Below are 22,234 nucleotides of genomic sequence, written 5' to 3' on the forward strand. Positions count from 1 at the left end.
CCGTGAAAGCACAAATGAATCAGCCAAAAGGCAAGAGTTCACTTTTTCCATAAGCTTCACTCCTACTGTCAGACTCTTCTTCATCCAGATCCTCGGTCTCCGGTAACTTTACTGCACCTACACACCACTGATACTTCACCCTCATTCACTTCCATTTCTCCTCCTTTCTTCCGCTCCCTCTGCTTACACTTTCTACCATTCTTCTTTGACAAACCATCTCCATTTTTCCCACCATTTTTATCCGACTCAAGCTCACCCATCCTTCCCTCACCCTCTTAGACCTCTTCTCCCTCTCTGTTTCCCTCCATTCCTTCTCCATTTTCCAAGTACCTCTCCTTATGATAATACTGCCGCTCCATCCCTGACACCCATCTTGTACTTGCTTTCTCTAGGGATTCCATTTCCCCCTCCCCGTTCCAACTCTGTTCTACTCCCGTCGAAAAAGGTTCACAAACCCTTCAGCAATGCAGTCTCACTGAGATCGGGTCCTAGCCATCTTTGAAAAGCAAGTCAGGTGAAATGTCTTAAAGGGGCAGTGTTGTAAATGATAGAACAGCTATTTCCATGTTAAAATCAAATCAAAGTTTTTGTCACGTTCGCCGAATACAACCTTACAGTGAAATGCTTACTTACAGGCTCTAACCAATGGTGCGAGAAAGAAAAAGGTGTGTGTGTAGGTAGGTAAAGAAATAAAACAACAGTAAAAAGACATTTGAAAAAAGAGTAGCAAGGCTATATACAGACACCTGTTAAGTCAGGCTTATTGAGGTAGTATGTACATGTAGGTATCGTTAAAGTGACTATGACCACATTATTGATGTGGACACCAAGGAATTTGAAGCTCTCAACCTGCTCCACTACAGCCCCGTCGATGAGAATGGGGACGTGCTCGGTGCTCCTTTTCTTGTAGTCCACAATCATCTCCTTAGTCTTGGTTACGTTGAGGGATAGGTTGTTATTCTGGCACAACCCGGCCAGGTCTGTGACCTCCTCCCTAAAGGCTGTCTCGTCGTTGTCGGTGATCAGGCCTACCATTGTTGTGTTGTCAGCAAACTTAATGATGGTGTTGGAGTCGTGCCTGGCCATGCAGTCGTGGGTGTACAGGCGGGGACTGAGCACGCACCCCTGGGGAGCTCCAGTGTTGAGGATCAGTGTGGCAGATGTGTTGCTACCTACCCTCACCCCCTGGGGGCGACCTGTCAGGAAGTCCAGGATCCAGTTGCAGAGGGAGGTGTTTAGTCCCAGGATCCTTAGCTTGGTGATGAGCTTTGAGGGTACTATGGTGTTGAACACTGAGCTGTAGTCAATGAACAGCATTCTCACATAGGTGTTCCTTTTGTCCAAGTGGAAAAGGGCAGTGTGGAGTGCAATAGAGATTGCATCATCTGTGGATCTGTTTGGGCGGTATGCAAATTGGAGTGGGTCTAGGGTTTCTGGGATAATGGTGTTGATGTGAGCCATTACCAGCCTTTCTAAGCACTTAATGGCTACGGAAGTGAGCGCTACGTGTCTGTAGTCATTAAGGCAGGTTGCCTTTGTGTTCTTGGGCACAGGGAGTGGTCTGCTTGAAGCATGTTGTTATTACAGACTCAATCAAGGACATGTTGAAAATGTCAGTGAAGACACCTGCCAGTTGGTCAGCACATGCCCGGAGCATGTGGGATGTGTTTTTTTTCCATTGTTTTTGATACAAGGCCACACGGGTAGGCCTAAATTATGATCATATAGCCACGGTAGCCATCTTGGTCACGGTTAAAACTGACTTAAAGCGGGTACAGCCTTATTGTTCACAGTAAATGCACGGCAGAAGTTGCACAGCATTTTCAAAGTTCAAGTTTGAGCTCAGCAGATCTGAAACTTTCTCTGTGACAATTTTTTTTGAGGGAACATTGAACATAACTACACACCACAGTGACACAACCACATGAAATATCTGAAGACGGGGGGACATGAACATTCAATCCAGTTTATTGAATCTCTCTTATAAAATGCACTCACCTAATCACAAAGACAACTGTACATCTTAAATGTCCAGTGCAGCTTAAGGTCCTTTATATCACCCTTCTAATCCTATATGGGTCCGCACAAATTTAACCTACACTATCTTGGATAGCAGTTTCCTAGATTTAGCTAATGGCAGAAAGATTAGTCTTTCCTTCCTCCATTTTTAGAGTGGTCCTCTGTAGCTCAAAGCATGGCACTTGTAATGCCAGTGGTAGTGGGTTTGATTCCCGGGACCACCCAAACGTGAAACGTGCATGACTAAATCGCTTTGGATTAAAAGCGCCTGCAAAATGGTATATTGTATTGAGTGAAAGAGGAACATAGTTCCTTAACATTTGATAGAGGTCCTTCGAGGAAAATATACAGCACTTCTATTTCAAAATACGATTCAAGTCATCAATGTTTTACCTAATGTGTTTAATGCTTCTCAACTCAACTAGTTTTTTCAAGATTGGAGTAACAACGTGACTCCATTGCAAGTTATTTGAATGGGTGTGGGATTTCTTTTTTTATCTTGGCAGCGTCTGCATCCCTGAATTGCCAATATTTCAAAGTACATTATTTCTTTGAACCAAGTGGTAGGCTCAGAGTACCACAAGGTGGCATTATTGTAACATTTTCTAATGGATCCAAGCCACAAACTCAGCACACAGAGGCTACTCAAATAAGCTAATAACATTGGTACATTGTGTAAGAAAATAAATACAATTTAAGTCCTGTGCATATATCTGTGAAGGTTTTAACAGGCTTTGTTCAATCAATTCATTTTCCAAGATCAGATTGAGTGCAATAAAATCTGAACTCAGAGCACCCAATTACTACCCTCATGCACCTCATGCTATTATGATTGATTTAAATACATTAGGATGTAAGGTTGAGTAACAGATTGACAGAAGTCACTTTCTTTGCCAGAGACACGTTCAATAGGGAGAACACGTTTTGTGATGGTGAAACCGTCAGGTACAACCGTGCCTTACTGTGCCTTACTTAAATCGACCCATGTTTTAAGGAGATAATTAGCCCACTGAACAAAATCCTTGGTCAAATAAGATCAAGCTAGGTACACAAACAAGTCATTTCCCTAGACTATGCCTCTTCTTGTGATCTCCAGAACACATTCCCAGGGGTACATTTACATGGATAAATAAGTTATTGCCAATTAAGGAAACAGAATATGCAAAATACTGCAGATACCTCCTTGCTCATGTCCACATTGCTTTCCACAAACTTTTAATTTAGGGATGGGCAATAAAGTAGGGTTTTGGAGCAGAATCATCCTGTAAGTAGTGATATTAGTGAGGGAGGGGCCCCATCTGCTACCCAGCATGCCCTGTCCCTGAGCATGATTGGAGCCAATCAGGACTCTAATCAGAGACCGCAGCGGCCAATCAATCCTCATATGCAGGGAAACTGGACAAGTCACAAACAAGATGAAGGAAAACACAGGCCCTGTCCAGAAACAACCCCTACACTGAGTATATTTAAGCAATATGGCCATAGCTCCACCTTGCCCTCTGATAGGCTGAGTGGAATTATCACCATATTGTTTCAACCTGTCCAATCCTACACTATCACTCCAGTGTTTAATTGCTATATTGTAATTATTTTGCCACTATGGCCAATTTACTGCCTTACCTCCCTATATAGACTTTTTCTATTGTATTGTCGACTGTATGTTTGTTTATTCCATGTGTATCTCTGTGTTGTTATTTGTGTCGCACTGCTTTGCTTTATCTTGGCCAGGTCGCAGTTGTAAATGAGAACTTGTTCTCAACCAGTCTACCTGGTTAAATAAAGGTGAAATATATATATTTTTTTAATTGTCTAGATAGTTGGGGATAGAGGTTGTTTCTGGACAGGGCAACAGATCTACCTCTCAAAACCAAAGTATGACAGATTCCAATCTGCTTGCATAGCTTCACCCCAGTGACCCTCTGCAAGGACAGTGATAAACTTGCATATTCAAAAAGACCATCAATTCCCCCCAAGAGTGAGCTTCTGCTTAATACTGTCCACCTGACTATCCCTTTGTACATTGACTAGCATATCTACCATATATCATATCTATATAATTCAAATCCAACATACCAGTGTAACCTGCAAAATTGTTATTTGAAACATGAATGAAAAGTCAACAGGACACATGGGGAATACAGACATCAGTCAAATAAAATACAGTACATTTAAAAGCAGCATAATCTTGTGGCAAGATAATTGTTTCTCCTAATCGCATACTCAATGTAAGTAAGAGCTACCTGTGTGCTTCTAATGATACTTTTCACCGTCCAGACTCGTCATCGAATTCAACGTGGAGTGCGTCGTCTCATTTTAGTTGGCAAGTAAGCATGAACAAAGTTGAAAGTTCCACATAGATTCTTAGAGTATATACACTTTTTTTGTAAATGGTACAATGTTAAGTCTATTTTACTTGGGTGCTGGGAGAGCAAAGGATGGACCGTGGTGGCTGAAAAACCTCAGTGGTTAGGAACATTCTGGAATTCTGAGCCTGATTTCAGCATACAGTTATGTCACTATTCATCATACAAACTTTCACCTTCCAGGCTCATTGTTGTCCATCTGTTCAAAGGCAGTGGCATAAGATAACACATTTTGCTGGTTTCCACTAGAAAACACAGGCACAAATGCAAAATTGGCAATATCGTAAAAATTTATGAAAACAAAAATTTGCATTTTGGTTTTAATTTAAGGTTTGGTATAAAATCAGGGTTAAGGTTTGGAATACAATTTTAAGAAGATACATCTTAGAAATAGGCGGGGTTCATTATTTTGTGTCTGTGTGAAACAGTGATGACCCAGTTTGCTGGATTCCTGGACTGCAGATACTGTAAATGGTGACTGCAGCACAGGAGATTTGAAGAGTTCAATCTACTTAATCAAACCACAAAACTCAAATTGGAAAGGAATTCTTTTTTTTTTTTTTACAGTTATTCCAGAATGTTTCATACCATTACATGTATGATTTGTGTGGTCCATTGCGCCGTATGCCGGTTGTTGGTTGGTGTCTGTTGATAGTCGAGTCCAGAGCTCTCCAGGTCAGCCACAAGTTAAATGACGTTTTCAAAGAGCTGCATCGACCTCATGATGTTCTCATCCTGGTGGACAAAGAGAGGAACACTGAAAATGTATACCAGAGGTACCAAATACTGTATTATGTGTGATGCAATTGCAGAGAAGGCGGTGGAAATAACTCACATTTTGGCAGCAGTCAATAAACTCGTCTATGGTTACAACACCATCCTTATTTTTATCCATCTTCTGTTGGTCAGGAACATCAGAGAGGTTCGTCAGGAACGTCAGAGAGGTTGGGAAGCCAATGCAAAATATGTATATTGTAATAGTACTAATTGGAACTAATTGGAAAGATGGAAAATAGTTCATTTCATTCCACATAACAAATGTCACTGTACTTTATGGTAACTTGTATTTAAATATGACAAGCATTGGACTATTAGTCCATACAATACATGCTGATGATGGTGAATGCAATATGCACATTTTGGCAACAATATATGGCACTTAAAAAAAAAAAACACACACCTGAAAAAATATCTCCACATGTTGTCGAGGGGTATCGTCTTTGAGTAGGGGATATGTGCATTTCCCCATCATGTCATAGATGGCCTTCATGATGTCAAGCATTTCCTTTTAAACAGAGAGTAAAGATAAGGTTGACAAGTACACTGTATAAAAGACAAGGTGAAGAAAAGTAGAGGATCCTTTTTAAATATCATTAGACTGGTTGACCAAAATGTAAAGATATGTCATGCTTTACTTCTACATGAAGTAAAGTATCACTCATTCAGCCAATTACTAGGTCAGTATTTTATTCTTATTTATAGACATCAATAAGTAACTCAATTAACGTCATATAGACAGTGAGTTGCGACACTGATTGTATGTACCTCTTTAGTAATATGTCCGTCCTTATTAATATCATACAGATTGAACGCCCAGTTGAGCTTCTCCTGGACTGAGCCTCGGAGGAGGATAGAGAGGCCCATAACAAAGTCCTGCAGTAGAAACACAAACTATTGGAAATTGTACCAAGAACCCATCAGAAATATCTATGAAGCCTTAATGGGTAGATATGATACTGGTAACAGACATTTCTACTCATGTTCAAAGAATGAACTTGAACTGAACTTAGTTTGGTTACCATATCTAAGTGATATCTAGTCTAAAATATATAACATTTAAGTCCTTTAGCAGACACTCTTATCCAGAAGAGCATTTGGTGTCAAGTGCCTTGCTCAAGGGCACATACCCCGCTGGGATTTGAACCAGCAACCTTTCGGATACTGACCCAATGCTCTTAACTGATAGGCTACTGCCACCATTAACACATTCATCAGTATGATTCTTTACAACAATATTCTTCCCAAAAAACAAAACAAATGAACACACATTATATCCTTGGGGTGCGAAACATAGATAATAAATAATGCACATTATTTGATTTGTAGAGATGCTTTGGGATCCCTACAAAATAGGTTTGAGTGTGATACAGTACTCTTGGACAGAAGAACGCACCGTGTTTTTGTAACACCAGATATCTCGGGTGATGAGCAAAGACAACTTTTCTATCCTAATAAGCAAGATTATTCACTTCATTAATGTTAATTATATGTATGCTGGGGGGAATCCATTTGGACTCAATTCAAATTAAGTGAAGTTTCACGGTTAGCATGTGTCTTGTGGGTATGAAGCTTCTAACAACCTTGGAATGCTCACTTTTTTTGTATCAACTTCTGTCAAATGCTCCTAGGGCAACGGGGTAGGTAACTAGGAGAGGATTGAGACGACACACATACTCTCAGAGACTGATGTAAGAAATCTCCACAATTGTACATTCTATATTAAAATATGTATTGTAAAATAGATTATTTAACCTGAAATGTCCCATTGAGATACACTATATAAAGATATATATATATATACAGTGCCTTCAGAAAGTATTTACACCCCTTGACTTTTCCAAATGTTGTTGTGTTACAGCCTGAATTGAAGACTAATTACATTTACATTTTGTGTCACTGGCCTGGCTACACAATACTCCACAATGTGTTTTTGTTTGTTTTTATAAATGAATGAAACATTTAAAGAGCTGAAACGTCTCGAGTCAATAGGTATTCAACCCTTTTGTTATAGCAAGCCTACATAAGTTCAGGAGTATATCTTTTTTTAAAGTCACATAAGTTGCAAACATGATTTTCTTTAAAGACTACCTCATCTCTATACCCGACACACACAATTATCTGTAAGGTCCCTCAGTCGAGCAGTGAATTTCAAACATTTTCAACCACAAAGATCAAGGAGGTTTTCCAATGCATTGCAAAGAAGGCTCCTGAGTGGTGCAGTGGTCTAAGACACTGCATCTCAGTATAAGGGGTGTCACTGCAGTACCTAGGTTCAAATCCAAGCTGAATCACATCTGGCCATGATTAGGAGTCCCATACGGCAGAGCACAATTGACCCGGGGTAGGCCGTCATTGTAAATACGATTTTTTTTATTAACTGACTTGCCTAGTTAAATTCAAAAAAGAAGGGCAGCTATTGGTAGATGGGTAAAAAAACAAACAGACATTGAATATCCCTTTGAGGATGGTGTATCAATACACCCAGTCACTACAAAGATAAAGGCATTCTCAGTTGTCGAAGAGGAAGGAAACCGCTCAGGGATTTCACCATGAGGCCAATGGTGACTTTAAAACAGTTACAAAGTTTAATGGCTGTGATAGGAGAAAACTGAGGATGGATCAACAACATTGTAGTTGCTTCACAATGCTAACCTAAAGGACTAAGTGAAAAGAAGGAAGCCTGTACAGAATACAAATATTCCAAAACATGCATCCAGTTTGCAACAAGGCACTAAAGTAATACTGCAAAAAATGTGGCATAGCAATTCACTTTTTGACAATAATCTAAAAATCAAGGGCAAATCTACACTGGAGTTGTTTACCAAGAAGACAGTGAATGTTCCTGATTGGCAGAGTTACACTTTTGACTTAAATCTGCTTGAAAATCTATGGCAAGACCTGAAAATGGTTGTCTGGCAATGATCAACAAACAAATTGACAGAGCTTGAAGAATTTTGAAAATAATAAATGGGCAAATGATGCACAATCCAGGTGTGGAAAGCTCTTAAGTGGTTTACCCAGAAAGACTAACAGATGTAATCGCTGCCAAAGGTGATTGTAACATGTATTAACTCAGGGGGTTGAATACTTATTAGCTACTGTTTTATTTTTCATTTATTTTTTATATATGTAAATAAAAATCTTCAACTTTGATATTAGTATTTTGTGTACATTGTTGACAAAAAAATACAATTTAAATACATTTTAATCCCACTTTGCAACACAAAATGTGGAAAAAGTCAAGGGGTTGTGAATACTTTCTGAAGGCACTGTATATCCTGTATCCTGTAAATTCTGGTCCTGAAGACTAGCAGGGTGTGCAGGCTATTGTTGTAGCTCAGCATTAGCCCACCCTACTCAATTCATCAACAAAGCCTTTAAGTTAAATGGGTGTCAAGACTAGATTGAAATTAAATGCCTGAACACCCTGTGTGTCTTCAGGACCATAATTGACCGACACTGGTCAAGACTGAGTGTTCCAACAAGAGTAACACTATAGAACCAAATCTCAAATGAGAAATGTATCTAGGTCATTATACTTCAGAGAGTGATGTCAGGGATGTCATCAGGGGCGGATTGGTCATCTGGCAGGTGCCAGATGGGCTGAACCATTTTTTGGGAGAGTGAAAAGAGAGCGGCACAGCCAGAGGCTGTAGTAGCCTTTTCTTTTTTCTCTGTTGACATAATCTATCAGCTTTCTCTATTGGGCAGATGAGGTGAGAAATGGCCCCCCTACCAAGATGGGCCGGTCTGGTTAAGTTCAAAGACAAACGCGCCATCAGTTTGCCAGGCCGTTCCTACCGAAAGGTAACAAATGAAATGACCAGTAAAAAATGAAAAGGTTGTGCGGGGAGAAAAAAATAAGCTTTTGAGTCCGTTGCAGCAAAATCTGGGATACCAAATTGACAGATAAGGTCCATGTTTTGTAAAATAGCGGAACTAAAGAAGCAAAAGAGAGGAAGGATTGCGAGGGAGAGACTGTTAGATGAGTTAATAAGGATGATGACAAACAAAGAACATGACTTAAGGCACACACACAGTTAAACTGCAGCCAAAGGAACGTAGGACAATGCAGTCGAGGTAGAAAACAGAGACACACACACACACACACTGATAGATGTATACGCAGTTCCTTGATGTTTTGGCTGCATGTGTTGCCTAATAATTATAGGCCTAATGAATCCTTAGGGTGGGGGGGGGGGGCATATATCAGACAGGCATTTGCATATGTAGGCTAGTATGCAGCCTAGTTAGGCTAGAAAATAATTAGCTACTGTAAGCCTATTGAACGTATTACAATTCATTCTTTTGCACAGGTTTCTCATATGCCATAAAAAATATTGCAACATCAGTCTTCGTGTGTGTGTGTGCATGCAGGTTTATCTACGGTGTAGTCAGTTAGCGATCGGCTAGGCCTACTTATGATACTGCAACTGTCTTATGAGTAGATTGAAATGCTTTCCCAAAAACATTTTGAATTAAATGTTAAGTACTAATAAGTACACCTACCTGGCAGAATGATATCATGATTATTATTTGTATGAATCGGGTGAGGATTTGCTTGGCAAACTCTGCCATCGTAGTAGCCTACGACGACATTGGTTCCCAGTAGATGGGTAAGCGGCAAAGTCAAAATTGGCTATATTGTCCAAAATAATGAAAAAACACATTTTCTTTTTGGTTTTAATTTCAGGTTAGGATTAAGCATAAGGTTAGCAGTGTGGTTAGGGTTAGGTTTGAAATCTGATTTTAAGAAGATAAATTGTAGAAATAGGCAGGGTTTATAACTTTGCCACTTGCCCAGATAGTGACGACCAGAAACATCGATAGACAAACAAGGTCCTCTCTCGCTAGGTGCACAATTAAAATGACACTCAAGAATCACCCTAAAATATTGTTTTTGATGTGATTTTTGGTGTAGGTGAAGCTGGGGCCGCTGTGGTGCAGCCGGCATGGCTCAAATGAGCCTAAATTAATTCCCAGTCCGTCACTGGGTGTCAGTCAAAGGAATAGGATCTGAAGAAGGATTCACAAGCTTACCTCAAAACTCACAGATCCATCTTTATCCGTGTCAAACGCGTTGAACAGAAAATGTGCATACATCGACGCGTCTGAAATGAGAGACACACAGCCTCAGTCAAACATAGTGGTGACCAGTCACAGCCTCAATTTACACCGACGATACAGGCCCACAGTGGTTCCAACTAGACATAAAATCCATCCCAATTACACAGAAAACAGAGTAGAAAGAGTTTGGATTCATTTTTCTTTCTTGCTTTCACAGTTGCAGGCCTTTAAGTGAGATGTGTTATCGCTCCCTTTCATTCTCACTGCAAGAATAACAAAGACTCGTCTTCACACATGTTGCGGTTGGAACAGAGGTAATCCTCAAATATCTTCAGACAGCATAAACAGAAGCGCGTGTGTGTGCGTGTACTTGTCCGCTTGTTGTAAAGATGGAATTGTCAGTCTTGAGTTTCTTTTGTTGAGCTGTATAATACAGATGTTAGTCCACCAAACACAAGGGACCCAGGGACACTATCAGAAAGGGCTCCAGCTAGTGTCATAGAAACAAAGGGAGCACAAAAAAAACAAACAAGCTATACAACGACATCACAATGTTACATTGCTTCTTAACAGGAAATCCATCCGTTTACATTGGTCAATTAAGCAATAAGGCCAGAGGTGGTCTGGAGTATGGCCAATACACCACGGCTAAGGGCTGTTCTTAAGCACAACGCAACGTGGAGTGCCCGGACACATCCCTTAGCCATGGTATATTGGCCGTATACCACAAACCCCTGAGGTGCCTTATTGCTATTATAAACGGGGACCAATGTAAGTAGAGCAGTAAAAATAAATGTTTCGTCATACCCGTGGTCCGATATACCACGGCTGTCAGTCAATCAGCATTCAGGGCTCGAACCACCCGTTTACAATAAGAGACATACTGTAACATCTATGACATCAGTGGTCACCAACCAGTCGATCGCGATCCACTGGTCAATCTTCAAGGCATTCCTAGTCGATCACCAAAAATTTCTGTAGAAAAGCCAACCATAAAGGCTTGCGCTCCTTTTTTTATTTGTTTGTGTTGCACTATTGCCGGTAGGTGCACTTGATTCAGAAGCCCTGCGCACCGGGTCCACAAAGTGTTCCCATTTTGAACCATTTTAGTTTGTCTGAAAAGACAAACTCTACCTACCCAGCGGACCGGGAGATCTGTGGCTAAATCGAGTGGGCCTAATGCTCTCCGTGCCTACAGCTTCCACATCCCCGGCCACAGCAAAGTTTGATTCTAGACTACATGAGATTTCATAACTTTTAAAAACCATGACCAGAGAGACTGTCAAAGAATACAGCAAAGAGATACTGCTGAGGAGAATTCATCTTTGTGTGAGTTTGGCTGCCATACACTACTGTTATGTACATACAGGTTGTATAGAAACGCTATTTTGATTAGGTTTCTAACGGCTCTTGTACTATTTTATTGTAAAATAAATGAAGATATGTGTTTTACAGCGGTTGACAGATCTAGCCATATCCTCAGAGTTCACACAGAGTTTGGTCTCTCTTGCTGTAATGAGCCATATATTTATATGGTTATGAGACATCATATAAAAGTGATTTGCGGGACACATTCGCCAGTGTTGTTCGTCATTTGTCTTATTTGATACAGTGTCTTAGAGGGGGCTTTTTAAAAACATCATGTGTGAATTAGAATCTGGGGGAGAACTTCAGAGTAGAAAAATATTACCTCAGGGCAGTGTGAACTCTAAATGAACTGAATATCGATATGCCATAGAAAGTCCAGGCACTTATTTCCAAGAACCCAAACCCCTCTTTTTCCAGGTAGACCAATTCCAATGACCCAATTCCACTGGATAATCAAAAGCAAAAGCACATTTGGTCCGGCCAAAGGAAAACCTCATTATAAAATGAGCATTCCCCCCCCCCCCACCTATTCCTAGTCAGTAAGGGATGGGTCATTCTTGAATTGCATTGGAAAATGCTGTCCCTTGACTTTGACGCAATGAAAAAACACTTACAATGGAAAATGTATGTTGTCATTTATTTAACTGTTATTTAATAAGAAAACATATGCAAGTCCTTTATACTGCAAAATATATATTTGTATGCATTGTAGAAACTACTGGGGGCTAGCAAATTGGCTTGTCCCACTGGTGACGTGTTTTTGGGGATTTAGCGATATCTATCTATTATTATTGATAATTTGGTGTCTAAATCCAGTGTTACTTGGTGTTACTCAACTTAAATAAAGGGAAATAACATTGTGAGCAAAATTATTAATCATATCTCTTTAGTAAATTATTTTTAAAGGTTTGATGACCTTAGATTTGATAATTTGTGGCCTCCATTTCAGAAATTCCTCATTTACCAAAAATGTCTCATTGGTGTTACCATCATTGGTGTTACTACTCCTACTGGTGGTACAATGTTATCATAATGATAAACATAATTTAAAGTCATTAAGCTAACATATTAGTTGATTTAGAATGGGAAGAAGGACCCAAATACATTTTAAATAAATAAAAAATCTAGAAAAATTAAGTGAATTTTCCACACTGTCTTGCCAAGGGCCACAGTAATTTAAGAACGACCCGGATAAAACAGCAAAAACGAAAGAAAAACATGAAACATTCTTCAGATATAATGGCGCCGGAGGAGATGGCTGCCATTTTACAGTTTCCTCACCAATTGTGCAATTGTTGTTTTTTTTGCGTCATTTGCAACTTATTTTGTATTTAATGTTTCTGCCACCATCTCTTATAACCGAAAAGAGCTTCTAGATATCAGGACAGCGATTACTCACTGGAAAAATATTTTTTCTTTAACGAATCGGATGCGAAGGATTTACTTCAGACACCAGACAAGGCCCAAATCCCTGTGATTCGCGTGAGAAAGAGACGGAGATATCGGGGACGTAGGTCGGGGTGCCTTGTAAGGATCCGACGGCGAGTGAGTAATCTGCCTCTACCATCAGTCCTATTAGCCAACATACAATCATTGGATAACAAAATAGATGAGCCACGATCACGAATATCCTAACAGCGAGACATGAATAACTAATATCTTATGTTTCACCGAGTCGTGGCTGAACGACAACATGAATAATGTACAGCTGGCGGGGTTTACGCTGCATCGGCAAGGAAGAACAGCCGCCTCCGGTAAGACGAGGTGTGGCGGTCTGTGTATATTTGTAAACAACAGCTGGTGCATGAAATCTAATAGTAAGGAAGTCTTGAGGATTTTCTGGCCTGAGGTAGAGTATCTCATGATAAGCTGTAGACAACACTAATACCAAGAGAGATTTCATCTATATTTTCCATGGCTGTCTATTTACCAGCACAAACCGAAGCTGGCACTAAGTCCACACTCAATGAGCTGTATAAGGCCATAAGCAAACAGGAAAACGCCCATCCAGAGGCAGCGCTCCTAGTGGCAGGGGACTTTAATGCAGGGAAACTTAAATCTGTTTAAACTAATTACTTCCAGCAAATTAAATGTGCAACCAGAGGAAAAAAAACCTCTATAACACCTGTACTCCAAACACAGAGACACGTACAAAGCCCTCCCTCGCCCTCCATTTGGCAAATCTGACCCTATATCGTCCTGATTCCTGTACGTGACTGTACGTACATACCCCAACCAGAAGCCATGGATTACAGGCAATATCCGACCTGAGCTAAAGGGTAGCACTGCCACTTTCAAGGACCGAGACTCTAAACCAGATGCTTATAAGAAATCCCACAATGCCGTCCGACCAACCATCAAACAGGCAAAGCGTCAATACAGGACTAAGATTGAATCGTAATACACCGGCTCTGACGCTCGTCGGATGTGGCAGGGCCTGCAAACTATTACAGATTACAAAGGGAAGCATAGCCGTGAGCTGCCCAGTGACACCAGCATACCAGACAAGCTAAATTACTTCTATGGTTGCTTCGAGGCAAACAACACTGAACCAGGCATGAGAGCATCAACTGTCCCAGACAACTGTGTGATCACGCTCTCCGTAGCCGATGTGAGTAAGACCTATCAGGGCCAGACAGATTACCAGGACGTGTACTCCGAGCATGTGCTGACCAACTGGCAAGTGTATTTTCAACCTGACTGAGTCTGTAATACCAACATGTTTCAAGCAGACAACCATAGTCCCTGTGCACAAGAACACTAAGGTAACCTGCCTAAATGGTAACAGACCCATAGCACTCACGTCTGTAGCAATGAAGTGCTTTGAAAAGCTGGTCATGGCTCACATCAACACCATTATCCCAGAAACCCCAGACCCACTCCAATTTGCATACCGCCCCAACAGATCCACAGATGATGCAATCGCTATTGCACTCCACACTTCCCTTTCCCACCTGGACAAAAGGATCACTTATGTGAGGATGCTATTCATTGACTACAGCTCAGCGTTCAACACCATAGTGCCCTCAAAGCTCATCACTAATGTAAGGACCCTGGGACTAAACACCTCCCTCTGCGACTGGATCCTGGACTTCCTGACATGCCGCCCCCAGGTGGTAAGGGTAGGTAACAACATATCTGCCACGCCGATCCTCAACACGGGGGCCCCCCAGGGGTGCGTGCTCAGTCCCCTCCTGTACTCCCTGTTCACTCATGACTGCAGGGCCAGGCACGACACCAACACCATCATTAAGTTTGCAGACGAGACAACTGTGGTAGGGCTGATCAGCAACAACGATGAGACAGCCTATAGGGACGAGGGCAGAGACCTGACCGTGTGGTGCCAGGACAACAACCTCTCCTTCAATGTGATCAAAACAAGAGATGATTGTGGACTACAGGAAAAGGAGGACCGAGCACACCCCCATTCTCATCGACAGGGCTGTAGTGGAGCAGATTGAGAGCTTAAAGTTCCTTGGTGTCCACATCACCATCAAAATATCATGGTTCAAACACACGCCTATTCCCCCTCAGGAGACTGAAAAGATTTGGCATGGTTCCTCAGATCCTCAAAAAGTCCTACAGCTGCACCATCAAGAGCATTGGTTGCATCACTACCTGGTATGGCAACTGCTCGGCCTCCGACCGCAAGCCTCTACTGAGGGTAGTGCATACGGCCTAGTACATCACTGGGGCCAAGCTTCCCGTGTCAGAGGAAGGCCCTAAAAATTGTCAAAGACTCCAGCCACCCTAGTCATAGACTGTTCCTCTGCTACCGCACGGCAAGCGGTACCGGAGCACCAAGTCTAGGTCCAAAAGGCTTCCAGCTTCTACCCCCCCAAGCCATAAGACTCCTGAATAGCTAATCAAATGGCTACCCAGACTAATTTACATTGTCCCCCCCTCTTTTACACTGCTGCTACTCTCTGTTTATTATCTTTGCATAGTCACTTTTACTCTACCTACATATTACCTCAATTACCTCGACTAACCAATGCCCCCGCTCATTGACTCTGTACCCCCTGTATGTAGCCTTGGTACTGTTATTTTACTGCTGCTGTTTAATTATTTATTATTTATCTATTTTTTACTAAGCATTTATTTTTCTTAACTGCATTGTTGGCTTGTAAGTAAGCATTTCACTAAGTTCTACACTTAGTGACAAATAAAATTAGATTTTATTTGATTTCCATTTTGTAATGCGATATTCTTCTATTCCTTCTCATTACCTTTTTTGTCTGCCTCCTATGCCTAAAATGGAGACATTGCTCGAGATAATTAATCAAGTTGATTACAGAATGCAGTAAAAGAGTTCAAAAGTAACAAGAACCTCCAGCTGATCTAGAAGCTTCCCCAACCAGGGTCGTGTTCAATAGGTAAAAAACAGAAAGTGTTTTGAAACGGAAAACAACCAAACTTTGTGGAGAAGTTTAAGTAGTACATTCTCTGTTTCAAAGCCTTTTTCTCCCATTTTGTGCATATTGAACACAACCCAGGGTTAAAGATTTCAGCCCTAAAGCAGTATGGATGGTGGGAGCCATTTGTCAAGCAGAACAATTCTCACCAGATGTGTCAACATACCTCCCTGTGGGAAGAACTGGGAGTAGATGACTTTGAAGGTGTCTTCATTGACCACGCCGCTAGGGCACTCCTGCAAAGAAAAGGAAAAAGGAAATATATAGTGTGTATACAGTTCACATTTAAAACAAGCTTATATTTTGGGGCATATATCATGAGGCATTTCTAAGTTATATTCTTCAAGAATCAATGGGTATCTATCATTCATTTATATGTCCAAAAATGGATGTAGCAACTAAGGACTGTAGCTTTAAAGGTTTCTCAATTAAAACATGTTTTCAAAATGCTAGTTGATTTGAACAGAGGGTCTTTTCTCCAGGCCAACAAGGTATTCCCAGTTTGCCTCTAAAAAATCTCTGACATGGCCAACCCTATGCTGCAAGACGTGATAAAAGCAATCCTTTCTACTGATGTGAAAAGGACCGCCGTAGCCTTTCATTGGCACGATACAGTTGATTCAGCGTTCCACTGTATATGGGGAGAAACTATACATAAAAGGCTCTGATTTCATTCAGTGCTTTGGAGAAAAAAAGTAAATGGCCCATTCAATGTTGTCCAAGAATAAAGGAAAATGCAAGCCAAGCTCCGACCAATTTCTCATCCAAGGCCTTTTTAAAGCTACCAAGCTGTAGACGTCTGGCCCCATTCAGTAAACTTAAGAGACATTTATAAGAGTACTCTTATGCAACACTTCAAAAGCCAGTCTTTTCAGAAAAAGAAACATCCAGAGAAGAGTGTTGTTAGCGCATAAACCTCAGCATTGAGATGTGTTGGAGGCGGGTAAGCCTTGTTTTCATTATCGACTTATTACCAGCCAACATTCACGCGGCCCGGCTATTCAATTTTGGGAGTGCATTTTTCGCCACAGGGGAAAATATTTCACCCGTGCTGACAATCTCTCAACCCAAAGGTATGAGGGAATTGACTACCCACATTTCAATACACGAATCGACCCTCAGACAAGGCAATACGGGGTTGCAGGATTTCATAAGAGAGACCATATCAAGGTGTGAATGCACATAAACACAATTCATGCATTTGGACAACGGTTTCCTTGATTTACAGTAAATGGGACCCGGGTTGCCAGGATACTGTAGCTGGGGGGGGTTAGGCTTGAAAGTGAAAATTAAAATATATACATAAGTTATGTGAAGGTAAGAACATTATGCTGTTACTGTGCCTTATTGGGCTGTGTTTTCTAATCCTTCCCTATATGAAACTAGGAAAAGCTTCAACCAGATAAAACATACACTTTCATAGCCCTCGCACACAGTACTGAAAGAGGGCCAAAAGTCAAATGAAACCAAAAAAACAATACGAGTTTATGAAATGTGTTTCCTGCAAATACACTGGCAATCAGTGGGAAGCGTTTTTCACATAATTGCATAGAACTACAGTATGGCTTGCATATCAGATGCATTTGGCTGGCCATTATCAACCTTTCATTTTTAGTAGTTGCTCTTATCCAGAGCAATGTACCGGAGCAACTAGGGTTTAAGTGACTTGTTCAAGGGCACATCAACACATTTTTCACCTAGTCAACTGGCCTAACACTCTTAACCGCTAGGCTACCTGCTGCCCACGCCCTCGAGTGAGCGTGGGGAAAAGTGTACCGACCATTATCCCCAAAAGGGAAACAGGAAAATACAGAGGGCTTTTAAAATGGTGTCCTTTGAGAGAAAAATTAGGCTTGGCTCCTTCCTCAAGTCAAAGAGCTATACACTATCTGCCCTTGTCTGCTAAATGGAAATCTATAATGTTTGACATTGAAGCCCTTGAGAATTGTATTAGCCTATCATGTAGGCTTCTGGAGCTAGCGTTAAGGTAATAGAGCTAACTTTTCTTACAGAGTAGAATACTGAGAAAAAATCCATTTTGCTTTAGAAATCCACCAAGGACACAGTCTAAAAAGATCAATCATTGACATGAATAATTTGTTGTTAAACAATGAACAGTAGCATACACTTCCATTTTTATCTTGCCTCTGTACAAGACAGAACGAGAATATAAACCCTGCAGTGCATGCACATACAAACATCATTACTTGTGTGTTATTTAGTAAATCAGAAGGACATGAATGGATCAAGACACCGTATTTACATTGACATTGTAGTCATTTAGCAGACGCTCTTAGACCACAGCAACTTACAGGAGATATTAGGGTTACGTGTCTTGCTCAAGGGCACATTGGCAGATTTTTCCCTTATTTGGCTTGGGGATTCAAACCAGCAACCTTTCTGTTACTGGCCCAACGCTCTTAACCACTAGGCTACCTGCCACTCATTAAGGTCTCACCAACCCACTGTTGGGCTGCTGATAACAATGATAACCCTTAAGCTATGTGCTTTCGAAAACATTCACAGCTCACACTGTAACAAAGCATTCGTCTCGGTAAAAGGTGCAAGATTAATGTCAGGAATGTCGGGGTGGTGCCTTATATAGCCTCTAGCAGGGTTACTAAAGTACTATTTGAGAAGGTCCAGTCATTTTCCTAGTTAGCAAAGGTCCGGATGAATATTGTTATTTATCGGCGTAGTAACAAACCACCACCTCACAACTCATGCAACCCCAAGCTGTCTACTGTATATAATACCATACATCTCCCAATGTTTGGAAAGAGATGACCATTGTGAAATAATAATGAGCAAAAAAGGGAAGGCCACTAAATAAATGAAACACGGGACTGAGCAATGTTGAAATAATCCATCAAGTTGAACAGTGTAAAGACCACATAAAGTAGTGGTTGTAGTAGCTTTCCAGGTTGGTATCGTATGGTTATGAATGAGTATTAATTTACTGAGGCAACACCTGTCATTGCTACGGTGGCCCTGCGGCGCAATACCCCAACAACAATGAAAAAATTGGATAGAAACAAAATGAACTTAAATGATCGCGTTGCAAACTGAATGAACTTGACATGAACACAATTGACTTAGCACAAACAAAATGCAAATTGGCCACAAAAAGGTCACTTAATGATAGTCGACACAAATATTGACAACATTTATAGAACTTGTACATGCATGCAAAACTGTATCCAACTCCAATGGAGAGAGTGAAGGGTGATAATTGTGTGGGCCACAGCTGTTGTTTCGATGTTTGTGGGTGAGGACCAACCACATAAACACAGCTGGTAGGTGGCACCCATAGAGTTTTCAAGGGCAGGGCTGCATGCCTTGTCAAGTAGCAAATCACATTAACACCAGCAGGCATTTGATCAGCACGCAGTTTGTGTGTATCAATGTCAATGTGTTTCCCCACTGAGCTAAAGCCTACCACGAGCATTCAAGTTTCAGGCAAGAATTTTCCTCAAATAACATCTAAAACTCCTCAGAACCTTGCACAACAGGCGCAAGATCAAGAGAGGTTTGAGTTGTAAAAGTTTGCACCAAAGTTACCAGTGAGTGCGCTCCAGGCATACTGTAACTTTACACCTCAGTGTCTACTCAATTGTCTCAGATGGTCTCTGATTTGACCAAGTCTGCAGAAGAGAGATGGAGGAACAGTTTACCCTGGGTGGGTGGTAAGTACCACGTGTTTGGGTCCCCAGATGGCTCATGGTTTTGGGGGAACGAGGGGGAAAGCAGGGGAGTTGCTAGTTCTTTGTTGTTTCATAAACCCCTTTTAATATCCTGTGAGTATCCTGTAGGTCAAGAAGACCCTCGATTTTCCTGGAAAGCAGGCGAGAACACAAAGTTTGAATTAAGTTTGTGTCCAGTTTTTCTTTTCGCTGTTTTGTGACCTGATTCTGTCAAGTTAAGTGTAAGGAAGCTATGAAGGGTGTTGTGGTGTTAACATCTTACCCCTCTGAGGATTGTCTTACTAGGCAATACTGGGTATACAGTACACCGCTTATGCTGTCTATATAAGCTTGATCTAGTCCTGGCTTTAAAAGTCCTGTGTTTGGAATTGTAGGTTACACGTTGAGGGTGTCAAAGTAATAATTATCACATATACAGTGCCTTCAGAAAGTATTCATACCCCTTGACTTATTACACATTTTATTGTGATACAGACTGAATTCAAAATGGATTAAATAGTATTTTTTTCTCACCCATCGTCACACAATACCCCACAATGACGAAGTAAAAACATGTTTTTAGATATTTTTTGCTAATTTATTGAAAATGAAATAGAGAAATATCAAATTTACATAAGTATTCACACCCCTGAGTCAATACATGTTAGTATCACCTTTGGCAGCGATTACAGCTGTGAGTCTATCTGGGTAAGTCTCTAAGAGCTTTGAACACCTGGATTGAACAATATTTCCACATTATTCTTAAAAGAATTCTTCAAGCTGTGTCAAGTTGGTTGTTGATTATTGCCAGACAGCCATTTTCAAGTCTTGCCATAGATTAAACCGATTTAAATCAAAACTCCAGTGTATATTTGGCCTTGTGCTTTAGGTTATTGTCCTGCTGAAAGGAAAATGTGTCTCCCAGTGTCTGTTGGAAAGCAGACTGAACCAGGTTTTCCTCTAGGATTTTGCCTGTGGTTAGCTCTACTCCTTCTCTTTTTATCCTAAAATACTCCCTAGTCCCTGTCGATGACATGCATACACATAACATGAGGCAGCCACCACCATGCTTTTTTACCCATCTACCAATAGCTGCCCTTCTTTGCGTAGCACACGCTCCAGCAGATATATCTCACTGGTCATCCCCAAAGCCAACACCTCCTTTGGCCACCTTTCCTTCCAGTTCTCTGCTGCCAATGACTGGAACGAATTGTAAAAATCGCTGAAGTTGGAGACTTCTATCTCCCTCACTAATTAAGCATCCGCTATCTGAGCAGCTTACCGATCACTGCAGCTGTACACAGCCCATCCAATCTACTGACCTCATCCCAATATTGTTGTTAGTTACTTTTTTGCACACCAGTATTTCTACTTGCACATCATCTGCACATCTACACTCCAGTGTTAATTTGCTAAATTGTACTTACTTCGTCTCTATGGCCTATTTATTGCCTTACATCCTCACATCATTTGCCCACACTGTATATAGACTTTTTTTTATTTTATTGACTCTACGTTTGTTTTTTCCTAATGTAACTCTGTGTTGTTGTTTGTGTCACACTGCTTTGCTTCATCTTGGCCAGGTTGCAGTTGTTAATGAGAACTTGTTCTCAACTGGCCTACCTGGTTAAATAAAGGTGAAATAAAAAAATCTAATTTAACATTTTTGGAAAACCTCCATGATCTTTGTGGTTGACTGAGGGACTTTACAGATAATTGTATGTGTGGGGTACATAGATGAGGTAGTTATTCAAAAATCACTATTCTTGCACACAGAGTGAGTCCAACTTATCATGTGACATTAAGCACATTTTTATCTCCTTAACTTATTTAGGTTTGCCACTCAAGACATTTCAGTTTTGTCTTTTTAAAGAATTTGTAAACATTTCTAGAAACATAATTCCACTTTGACATTATGGGGTATTGTGTGTAGGCCAGTGACACAACATTTCATCCACATAATTTCAGGCTGTAACAACCGCATATGGAAAAAGTGTAAATACTTTCTGAAGGCATTGTATTTTACAAATGCATAATCATGGATATTGCAGTAATTCTAATATACTATACCTCAGATATTTGTTTGTCAGACAATCTCCACATAAGTTATTACACTTAACAAATATTTAAACGCAACATGTAAAGTGTTGGTCCCATGTTTCATGAGCTGAAAATACCTGAACATTTCCATACACACAAAAAAGCTTATTTCTCTAAAATTGTGTGCACAAATTGGTTTACATCCCTGTTAGTGAGCATTTCTCCTTTGCCAAGATATCAAGATGTTGATTAAACAGCAAGATATCCTTTGCCAAGATATCAAGAATCTGATTAAACAGCACGATCATTACACAGATGCATCTTGTGCTGGGGACAATAAAGGGACACTCTAAAATATGCATTTTTTTCACACGACACAATGCCACAGATGTCAAGTTTTGAGTGAGCGTGCAATTGGCATGCTGACTGCAGGAATGCCCACCAGAGCTGTTGCCAGATAATTGAATGTTAATTTCTCTACCATAAGCCGCCTCCAACA

The 22,234-nt window shown here is 40.8% G+C and overlaps 1 protein-coding gene across 3 annotated transcripts in view; it reads right to left on the reverse strand.

Moving 5' to 3' along the window:
- Positions 1 to 1,952: 1,952 nt before the first annotated feature.
- The window catches only part of LOC109897040 (Kv channel-interacting protein 4), a 237,982-nt gene continuing 217,700 nt past the window's right edge, over positions 1,953 to 22,234 (reverse strand). For all 3 annotated transcript variants that reach the window (XM_020491552.2, XM_020491551.2, XM_020491550.2), the window contains exons 3-8: positions 16,179 to 16,248; positions 10,203 to 10,273; positions 5,928 to 6,035; positions 5,563 to 5,667; positions 5,218 to 5,280; positions 1,953 to 5,117 (exon numbers count right to left, since the gene is read on the reverse strand). In XM_020491552.2, the coding sequence (XP_020347141.1) occupies positions 5,070 to 5,117; positions 5,218 to 5,280; positions 5,563 to 5,667; positions 5,928 to 6,035; positions 10,203 to 10,273; positions 16,179 to 16,248 (465 nt within the window). In that variant the 3' untranslated portion in view covers positions 1,953 to 5,069. The remainder of the gene's footprint in view (positions 5,118 to 5,217; positions 5,281 to 5,562; positions 5,668 to 5,927; positions 6,036 to 10,202; positions 10,274 to 16,178; positions 16,249 to 22,234) is intronic.

Source organism: Oncorhynchus kisutch, linkage group LG9 (genome assembly GCF_002021735.2).
Source record: "Oncorhynchus kisutch isolate 150728-3 linkage group LG9, Okis_V2, whole genome shotgun sequence".
NCBI lineage: Eukaryota > Metazoa > Chordata > Actinopteri > Salmoniformes > Salmonidae > Oncorhynchus > Oncorhynchus kisutch.